At 31.9% G+C, this 10953-nt stretch overlaps 1 protein-coding gene across 1 annotated transcript; it reads right to left on the bottom strand.

Annotated features, from left to right (window-relative positions):
- Positions 1-2175: 2175 nt before the first annotated feature.
- Positions 2176-3306, bottom strand: LOC120127953 (stem-specific protein TSJT1-like). The gene is made up of 4 exons (XM_039145754.1): positions 3041-3306; positions 2715-2955; positions 2510-2630; positions 2176-2426 (listed from the first exon to the last, which is right to left on the bottom strand). Exons 1-4 carry the CDS (start codon positions 3250-3252, stop codon positions 2236-2238), a joined length of 765 nt encoding a protein of 254 aa, XP_039001685.1. The 5' UTR covers positions 3253-3306; the 3' UTR covers positions 2176-2235.
- Positions 3307-10953: the final 7647 nt, after the last annotated feature.

Below are 10953 nucleotides of genomic sequence, written 5' to 3' on the forward strand. Positions count from 1 at the left end.
TAACTTTTAGTTGATAGCCATCTTCCAACATTTCGTATATAAAGCTATCTTCAAGTCTTCCTTTGTATCAAAACAATCTCTTCTTGATACGAATAACTTTTGTGTAACAATCAACTGCTTTCTTTATCAACTCTTCTTCCGGTATCTGAAGTAATTCTGGCATATTCCAGTTATACGCCCGTGGCATTTTCTTTTCTTCGGGGACTTTTCTTCTTCTTTTTCTTCTTCAGGATTATATGAATTACAGAATGGATGTTCAACATGTTCATTCACAGTCGTAACTTCCTCCTCATTATCAAACATTACATTCTTCGGCAACGGCTGTTTCATCATCAAAATTCGGGTATTGACCAATATCAATATCATTACACGCATGGTCTGTTTCTTCTTCTGAAACATCATCAAAATCTGTGTATTGACCAATATCAAAGTCCGGATATTGACCAAGACCAAATTTCGAATACTGACTAGTACTCACAATTTTTTCTGTTGGCTCATCATCGTCTAACTGGTCAATACGAAAACCGGAATTTGGTGTTGAAAGTTGATTGGGATTTGGATTAGAGAAAGGTTGTGGGTTTTGAGAAAAACTTAGTTGATTACTACCCGCTACTGACCCAACAATACTACTTCTAGGTTCAACAACATACAATGTAACATCATCTTGTGAAACACTAATGTAAGCAATGAATCGTTCAACATCTTCATTGTCGGTTAACAAATAAACTTTACCATTTCTCTGATAAGATAGCCTAAATCCACTTAGGGGCTCTAAATTCAATTTATTTGAAACACGTAGCATTAGAGTTTCATAAGTTAACTTTTGTAAAGACAATTTTAGTTGAAGATTCATGGGTAAAGGCATATATTGTAAAACACCATGAACATTATCCCATGACCCTCCAAAACACAAATCTATCCAAACATGATCAACATTAGATGATTTCATGGTTGTAAATTAATTTACTAAACAGACGAGCTGCGAAACTAAAACCTTTGCCGGATTGGGAAGGATGTCGTTGGATATAGGAACGGATGTCGCCGGAGAGAGTGATAGATGGAGATGGAATGAGTTGCGATTTAGGGATTTAGTTTATGATTTCAGTGTTATATACCCAAAATTTCAGTGTTGTGATTTACAGATTCTCGTTGCGATTTACGGATTATCGTTGCGATTTACAGATTCTCGTTGCGATTTACGGATTATCGTTGCGATTTACGGATACGCGTTGCGATTTACGGATTATCGTTGCGATTTACGGATACGCGTTGCGATTTACGGATACGCATTGCGATTTACGGATACGCGTTGCGATTTACGGATACACGTTGCGGTTTACGGATACGCGTTGCGATTTACGGATACGCGTTGCGATATACGGATACGCATTGCGATTTACCCATACGCGTTGCGATTTACGGATACGCGTTGCGATTTATGTGTTCGCGTTGCGATTTTCATATTCGCGTTGCGATTATGGAAAATCGCAATGCGAATTTGTACTATCGCATCGCGATTTTCAAGAATCGCGTTGCGATTCTGGAAACTGATTTGCGATTCTGGGGTTCGCGTTGCGATTTTTATTTCGCGTTGCGAATTTGTTGGTCATTTTGGCAAATCCAAAAAAAGTTGGTTAAAATCGTATATTATAACTTTTTTTTGGTCACTGAGGCGATTTTCTCTTTAAAATATATGAGACTAGAAATATCAAATTTGAAAATAAAGACTAAATTTATAAATCACAGGGACTAATAGTAAAATTTAACCTTTTCCTTCACACGTACATGGAAATATGCTACTCCATGGGCCTTTTATAACACTTCTGTTTGTCTGGGCTTCATTTTACTTCAATTTATGGGTGTCATGAATCAGGTTGAATTGATGTTGGATTTTAAAATCGAATTTGATTATGATTTTTTCTCTTTCTGAATTATAGCTAAAACATCTATAAATTGAAATGATTTTTCCCAGGAACTTTCATTATTAATTTTTCCAGGAAAATCCCTTGCAAGTAAGAGGGAAATGGCACAGGTTACCATAAAAGTAGAATAACAGCCTTCAACTATTATATTATTTGCAAATCAAGCACCAAAAACATAGTAAAGGTACCAAACCGAAAGAAAAAAGTAGAAAACTAGAGAAGAAAAAACAAAAGAAACCCTAGTGTTTGTTGAAAGCTTTGAAAGAACACATCCATGGGATGGCAACATTTTTATGTGTAATTTTCCATATAATTAATGGGAAGCCCAGTCAGTCCAATTAGTTTCACTTCCCACTCGTGGAATGCTGTTAACTCTAGAGTAAACATCAACCTTGAAATTAGCACCACAAATCACTCCTTCACTGTCTACTCTCGGCATTGCCCTTATCTTGTTCATTGGATGCTCAAAGCTCATCAGCCCCCCTTCACTATGAAACATGAACCCTGCACATTCCCAAATCCATCATCGTTTCTCTGATTTGTAACAACAAAATAATTACACTAAATACAAGTTTAGGATAGGATACCTTTTGGGAATGGAGCAAAGGATTTGGCACACCCTTCTTTGATGACCTCCAAATCATCTGATATCACCACAGAGCCATCAGCTGCAATTCCCCAGTACAGCTTAACTCCACCATCAGAGCCCTGAAAATAAAAATCAAAAGTTGGTATACCCTTTGCTTTAAATTATCAAGAGTTCAACTTGGGATGATGATTTTTTTATTTTACCAGTGCAGCAAACACAGTTCCAGTCTTGCTGTCGTAGATAACAAAGGCAAAACTTCCATCGAGATCCTTGACAACCTGATCCGCAGGGTAAGGACCCCTATCTCTTAAGGTCCTGTATGCTTCAATCACAAACATGGCCTCATTGCTCCCTTTGGAAAGCCCATATTGTCTATTCAACATGTTCAGGTTGTTCAAGCTCCCTAGGAAGAGGCAATATATGTCATCAAACCCACAGAACAACCTGCAAAACAGAAGAAACCCGAAACTGTAAAAAAGGTGTTGATATTTCATAATTACCAAACCAAAAAAAAAACTAAACTTGTTACCTCTGATTGATTGAAGATTGACTTTCATGGCGGACGTAAGCCAAAACCGCAGCGTTCCCAAAGCTCATGGAGAAAGTGTTGTGAGGGTGATGAGAAAGGAAATCATTCAGGGTTTCTTCAGGCTGTTTAGGCTTCTTTGAAGATTTGTGAGAAGATGGACTGTTCAGCTCCTCTGGTGGATTAGCAAATGCCTTGTGAAAAATAGCCAACATTTTTTTCGTAGTAACACAAGGTGAATCTGATGACAAAAATAAATAAAATGGAAATGAAAGTAGATATGGGTTTAATTTAATCACTATTTATATGATTTCTTTTTTCAGTTTGATTTGGACATTAAATTAAAGTAAAGAAGATAAGGATACTCGGACCCCAATGTATTCTTATCTTTTGAAATTTCTTTTCTTTTAGTTAGTAGTTTGTTTTCTGACACGAATTATCATTTTGTCTGAAAGTGGAAGCTGCTGGTTTCTTTTCTGGTTTGGCATCATTGAGGGGGTTCTTTGTCTTTTTATCTATTGATTATCTAATTTGATTAGTCATTAAACAGTATTACTCTGTCTGAAATTATTGCAAACCTCCATTATTAGGCCTAAGAAGCTACGCAAAGCAATAAAGTAGAGATTTTTATTCATATTCCTCATCCTAACCGTGTCTTATTCTTGCATGTTTACTGTTCTTTTTTCAATGAATATCTGTCTTTTTTTAATTATTACAAAATATTAAAAGTTTGAACAAGTTGGGATGTGGTTTGGTGTGGGAAGGCTTGGTAAAACAAGAAATGTCAGAATCAAATTGCAGCCCGGAAGGAAAAAAAACCAATGTGTTATTCCAGTTATCTGTGGATTAATTAATCATAATGGCACACTGTATTTCACATTTTTTTCCTTTTTTTTAATTGTTGGAAGAAAAATATCCATTATAGAGAGTAATGATAACCTTATCCTTTTATCTTTTCTTTTTCTACGCTCTTTCACGTATTGGTTACGTTTCTATCAATTTTTTAGTCATTCAAATTCGGATATTTATTTAACTATTTCAATATAATAATTGATTATTTTAAATATAAAAAATTATTTAAAAATATTAAATTATATATTATAGAGGTGTAAAAAGTCAACAATGAATCAATAATCAATTAGTCTACTAGGATGAAACATTATATTTTTTTAGCAATTTGGAAGTTTGAATTTTGATGTTTGCGAATAGAACAAACTGAATTATAAAGTTCGTCCTGTCTTTTACAGTATCGATTAAAATTAATAGATCAATAAACCATACCAATGATAATAAAAAAGAAGTCATCAATGAAGTCATGTTTTTTCCTTTTTTATATATATATTTATGAGTATTGAACCAAATATATTATAAAAAAATATTATTTTTAGATCTAATTTAAAATATAATTTTATACAATCTGAAAATTATGTTTTTATAAAAAAAAATTAGTTACAATCCATTTATATCCTCTTTTAACTTTTTATTAATTAAATTATAATTTTAAATTTCCGGCAACTTTGAAGTACTAGGAAATGAAATAAAAGCTTGACTTAGGATGTTGAAATGACATCATTGGGTATCTTTCTTTGTCTATATTTGCTGTCTCTTATTCCAATGAACAGTTTGTCTTTAGTCCCATTGGATTGGGTTCTAATGACATGTTCAAATGGTCCAATCTAAAAACATGCATTTCGAAACTTCTATTTAATTGTATTTTTTTTAGAATTTTAATATTTTCATGACTTTTTAAAATTTTATTAATTTTATGGGATAGAATCTTAACATGACACATGATAGAACTATCTTAAGAAAAATTAATGAGATTTGACGGTTAAAATAGATTAAAGTATATAATTGATTTAATTTATCGGTTCAAAGACTTGATAAATTTATATTTTCAAATCAAATTGAATTGAATGTAAAAATTTAACACTTAATTATTTTTTTTCAAAAATTTGAAGGCTTCAAACATCCTTAAATCCTTTTAGTATTTAATAGTTATTTGATGATGATAGATCATATTCTTGTATATGCAGTTCTTGAACACGATACATTATATGTAATTCTCAATCATTTGATATTGAATGCTCACACTCTTAACATTCCTAATGCTTGAATCCGAGACTTTAAAAAATAACAACAATTCATTTTTCACGAGATTGTTTGATTTGTGCATTGTCAATAACTCTTAAATATATGTGTTGTCTACATTTCTCATGGATTATTTTTGGGTTATAATGATGAAATAAAATGTTAAAGTAGTCCAATTAAAAACCGGTGGATAATGGAGCTTTAAGGGCTAAATACAGATGGTTCCGAGTTCTTTGATAAGGAATAGTTGTTATCGGTTTTGGAAGGGCCTTGCTAAGGTTTGGGGAGATGTCTTGGATGGTCTTAGTTGGAATATCCGAGATGGTTGTTCCACGATTTTTTGGTTTGACACATGAAACCAACGCATCTGGAAACTCGAAATTCCACAACGCATTAGAGTTTTTCTATAGTTAGTCATGCGCAGAAGTTTTTTAACTAATAAAGAGCATGTTCGTTGTTATTTGACCATTGATAGCAGGTGTCGTATTTATAATGGGGAGGAAGAAAATATGGATCATGTGCTGTCACTGCCCAAAGGCCCGATCAACTTGGTCTCAACTCATTAAAAGGGACAAACTATCAGACTTTATGTCGATGCCTTTGATGGATTGGTTATGGAATAATGTGAGCAAGCCAAGTTTCCATCTAGTAGAGTCGTCTAATTGGAGTATTTTATTCCCTATTATCTGCTGGAACTTGCGGAAGCATCGCAACTCTTTTGTATTCGGTGAAAATTACGTTGAACATGATGATATTGTTTCTAGAAGTTTAAGTTTGATGCAGGATATTTTAGCTGCTCGGAGAATTTTATTGGAAGGGATCACCGGAGGGATGGATCAAGGCTAATACGGATGGTGTTGTCCCTTCTAGTGTTTGATTGCACTGTCTTAGCAAAAAATAAAATAAACGGTGCGAAAGAGGTGCAATTTAATGTTAAACAGAGGTTGGGCTTTAGCTAAGTTCACATGTACTAAATGGACAAAAGCAAGCTTCATAGGAGAGACAATCATTTGTGATTTTCCTCTTAGGACCCAATCCAATTCCTATACATTTATGATGGTTTAAATATGTTAGAAGTTTTTATACTATTTTAAATTTAGTCTTTTTAACTTATTTTTATGAGATTGAGTCCATATTCTAATTTTTATTTGAAATTCTTGATTCATCCCAACTTTTTGCTCAATTTTATTATTAATTGTTGACCTAGTAGTTATATAAAAAGGTTAAATAAGTTTTTTGTCCTTTATTTTTTATCAAGTTGACCCATAATATTTAAAAAGAATAAAATTATAATTAATTGAATCATATAATTTTTCGATCATCTGCGTTTATAATTTTTTAAAGATCAAATTAATAAAAATTATAAACATGAATAACTAAAAAAGATATCTTGCCTTTCTCTTTTAATTTTCAAGTCGGAATTAACGATAAATTTGAACAAAAATTAAGAAATAACCAACGATAAAAATGAAAATTGACTGGATCTTATAAAATTTAAAATATAAAAACTAAAATTTAAATTTTAAAATACTAGAAATACCTTCAGCATGTTTAAACTTTTACGACGGATGAAATAACCAACAAAAAGTGGGTAGATGCATATATCGCCGAAAATGTTGAATTTTAGTACCCAATACAAAGTACTAAAAGCCGTATAATCCAAACAATGATCTTAAAACCATCATTAGCGGGATACAATCTTCTAAGGTAACTTTGTTTCTTCTTTATTTTTTTAATAAAAATAATTATATTTTTGTGACACGTTTATTTCTTTCTTTATGACACATTTTTATTTTACCTTTTAATACATTTTTCGTATTCTTTTATTGATTATTTGACCCTTTTTTATTTTATATTTTTTTATGGTTAGATTTAATGACTTCACAACTGATTAAGATGGTGTTTATTCGTAATCCAGATGATATTCCCTGTAATTGACCCTTGAATTGAATTTGGATACACGATTTTACGTTTGTGGATTGTTTCTCACGACGTTCGGTTCTAATTTGTAGTTTTTGGTGATCTTTCAATAGTTTAATCTCTTCTTTTGGTTCGTCTGTCGATACAATCATAATTTCTTCTATCTATTTTTTGTTCGAGCCATTTGGTTTGTTTTTAACATTTTACATGTATATGTCCTTATATGATCTAAAGTGACTAGTTTCGATGTTGAAAAACGTCCGAAATATATACTTAATTTACGATAATAATTATAAACTCTTATTATAATTTTAGATATTCATTTTTTAAAAACACTGTGGCTTATATTAAAAATAAATAAATCATAAACTACATCCACGGGTTATAATCTCTAATTATACCTAGAATCTTATTCATTTACATAAAATTTGATATTCTATCATATTTGATAACTGTTAAAAATTATTATTTGAGATAATCATATCTAATAATTTAGAGAAATTCAAGAAGCAATAACTTAATTTAAAGTTAAAAAATAACGACTTTGAGACACAACCAATAATATAATAAAAGTTACACATTTTAAATTTAATATAACTTAAAATGTTATATTTTTATCATATTTTAATTACATTCAAAATTATCATTTTTAATATTAAATTAAATTGTCGCACAACATAATTACTTGATAATTAATCTTGTTTTCTCTTACAAATTTTCATAATTTCCTTTTCACTTATTTTGAAAAATAAAATAAAATATAGGGTCTTATCATATCATTGCATTGGTACATGTGTACTTATCTGTCACATGATGAAATGTACGGACCTTGACAGCTCAATTATCTTACCGATTTTCACGTATAGCTGTCAATGGCCTTTTCTCAGTTGTCGTATCACTTGTCTTCTTTGACTTTTTAGCATTATTTTTGGATATTTGTTGTGGTTAAGGACACTATTGTTTTATTTTAATGGGTAAAATACACCATTACTCATTAACGTTTGGCTTTATTTCACCATAGAAGTTTAAAAAATATAGAAAAGTCATTAACATTATTTTTTTCATAACAAAACAGTTCCTTAACTATTAACATTAGTTACTCCTATCACAAAAAGTTGATTTGACACATTTAAACAACTGTTTTGTTAGCGTTTAACCATGTTAGAGTTTATCCGGCATTTGCTTTATAATATAAAATTAAACATTTAAAGTTAATCTCTAAATCTCTGAACCTAATTTTTTTTAATAGTATAAATCTTTGGTACAGTGCACAAAAAGCCTCAAAAACTATATTTTTGCTTAGTAATTATTGCATAGAACTTTGATTCTTTGGAAATATTATAATTTGCACGAACAATCATGTAGGATTTTCAAATCTTTATATTTTAATCAAATGATAAACGATAATTACGTTAAATTATAATATAATTTTATTAGTTGAAGAGTGATTGATATTTAAGTTTATTTAATAAGTAAATATTTATTTTAGGAAATAAGTTATGCTATAAAAATTTTTGGTAATCAAATATTTTACTTTATAAATTAACGTTTAGAATAAATGAGAGATGATTATTATGGAATAAGTATTATACTCTTTAAATATGTAAGTCTTATGGAATATTGTTTAGTTTTAAAGAAGTGAAATGGTCGTAGGCTAGATTGGGTGAGTTTGAACTAATTTTTTTGTGAAACATATATCAGATTTATGTTCAATGCGTCAAAAAATGAAGAGAAAATCGCCTCAGTGACAAAAAAAAAGTTATAATATACGATTTTAACCAACTTTTTTTGGATTTGCCAAAATGACCAACAAAATCGCAACGCGAAATAAAAATCGCAACGCGATCCCCAGAATCGCAAATCAGTTTCCAAAATCGCAACGCGATTCTTGAAAATCGCAATGCGATATACGGATTCGCATTGCGATTTTCCAAAATCGCAACGCGAATATGAAAATCGCAACGCGAACACATAAATCGCAACGTGTATCCGTATATCGCAACGCGTATCCGTAAATCGCAATGCGTATCCGTATATCGCAACGCGTATCCGTAAATCGCAACGATAATCCGTAAATCGCAACGAGAATCTGTAAATCGCAACGATAATCCGTAAATCGCAACGAGAATCTGTAAATCACAACACTGAAATTTTGGGTATATAACACTGAAATCATAAACTAAATCCCTAAATCGCAACTCATTCCATCTCCATCTATCACTCTCCGGCGACATCCGTTCCTATATCCAACGACATCCTTCCCAATCCGGCAACAGGTTTTAGTTTCGCAGCTCGTCTGTTTAGTAAATTAATTTACAACCATGAAATCATCTAATGTTGATCATGTTTGGATAGATTTGTGTTTTAGAGGGTCATGGGATAATGTTCATGGTGTTTTACAATATATGCCTTTACCCATTAATCTTCAACTAAAATTGTCTTTACAAAAGTTAACTTATGAAACTCTAATGCTACGTGTTTCAAATAAATTGAATTTAGAGCCCTAAGTGGATTTAGGCTATCTTATCAGAGAAATGGTAAAGTTTATTTGTTAACCGACAATGAAGATGTTGAACGATTCATTGCTTACATTAGTGTTTCACAAGATGATGTTACATTGTATGTTGTTGAACCTAGAAGTAGTATTGTTGGGTCAGTAGCGGGTAGTAATCAACTAAGTTTTTCTCAAAACCCACAACCTTTCTCTAATCCAAATCCCAATCAACTTTCAGCACCAAATTCCGGTTTTCGTATTGACCAGTTAGACGATGATGAGCCAACAGAAAAAATTGTGAGTACTAGTCAGTATTCGAAATTTAGTCTTGGTCAATATCCGGACTTTGATATTGGTCAATACACGGATTTTGATGATGTTTCAGAAGAAGAAACAGACCATGTGTGTAATGATTTTAATATTGGTCAATACCCGAATTTTGATGATGAAACACCCGTTGCCGAGGAAGATGTTGTTGATGATAATGAGGAGGAAGTTACGACTGTGAATGAACATGTTGAACATCCATTCTGTAATTCATATAATCCTGAAGAAGAAAAAGAAGAAGAAAAAGTCCCCGAAGAAAAGAAAATGCCACGGGAGTATAACTGGAATATGCCAGAATTACTTCAGTTACCGGAAGAAGAGTTGGCAAAGAAAACAGTTGATTGTTACACAAAAGTTATTCGTGTCAAGAAAGATGATTGTTTTGATACAAAGGAAGACTTGAAGATAGCTTTGTATACGAAATGTGTGGAAGATGGCTATCAACTAAAAGTTAACAAATCAAGCAAAGATCGTTTCGAAACAAGGTGTATGATTGACAAAAACTGTACGTGGCGTATGATTGCAAAGAGAATAAAAGATTGCAAAATGTTTCAAGTTAGGACTTTTATTGATAAACATACATGTTCAAGAACCCAAGTTTTTCCTCACCATAGACAGGCAAACAAAAAGGTGTTGGGTGGTTTTCTGGCTGAGTTAATGTTTTTGAATGGCAGGGTATATCGGGGACATGAAATTATGACTGACATGAATGCTCGGTTCAAGATTAGTATATCATATTCTCAAGCTTGGAGAGCCAAATGTTATGCCTTGGAATTGTTGAGGGGGTCGCCAGAAGCATCGTTTGCCCAACTGCCGGCTTATTGTCACAATTTAAAGCTGAAAAATCCTGGGTCGGTAACTCATATCAAAACAGATAGAGATGGACGCTTTGAGTTGCTGTTTATCGCCATTGGTGCTACGGTTAGTAAATCAATATAATTTTGTTGACTCATTTTGTTAGTTACATGCATTTCACATTTAAATGATTATATTTCTTGTGTATATTATTTTGTAGATTCGTTCGTTTATTACTTGCATGCGCCCAGTTATTATAGTTGACGGAGCACATTTGAAAGGTCGATAC

The sequence above is a fragment of the Hibiscus syriacus genome, unplaced genomic scaffold (genome assembly GCF_006381635.1).
Source record: "Hibiscus syriacus cultivar Baekdansim isolate YM2019G1 unplaced genomic scaffold, ASM638163v2 tig00110472_pilon, whole genome shotgun sequence".
NCBI lineage: Eukaryota > Viridiplantae > Streptophyta > Magnoliopsida > Malvales > Malvaceae > Hibiscus > Hibiscus syriacus.

What these genes read in the sequence shown, in the direction of transcription:
- LOC120127953 (XM_039145754.1), bottom strand. Translation starts at nt 3,252, where the DNA reads ATGTTGGCTATTTTTCACAAGGCATTTGCTAATCCACCAGAGGAGCTG. An exon ending in CAATCTTCAATCAATCAGAG is followed by an intron (nt 2,956 to 3,040) that starts GTAACAAGTTTA and finishes TCTGTTTTGCAG; the next exon opens with GTTGTTCTGTGGGTTTGATG. An exon ending in GAACTGTGTTTGCTGCACTG is followed by an intron (nt 2,631 to 2,714) that starts GTAAAATAAAAA and finishes TTTTATTTTCAG; the next exon opens with GGCTCTGATGGTGGAGTTAA.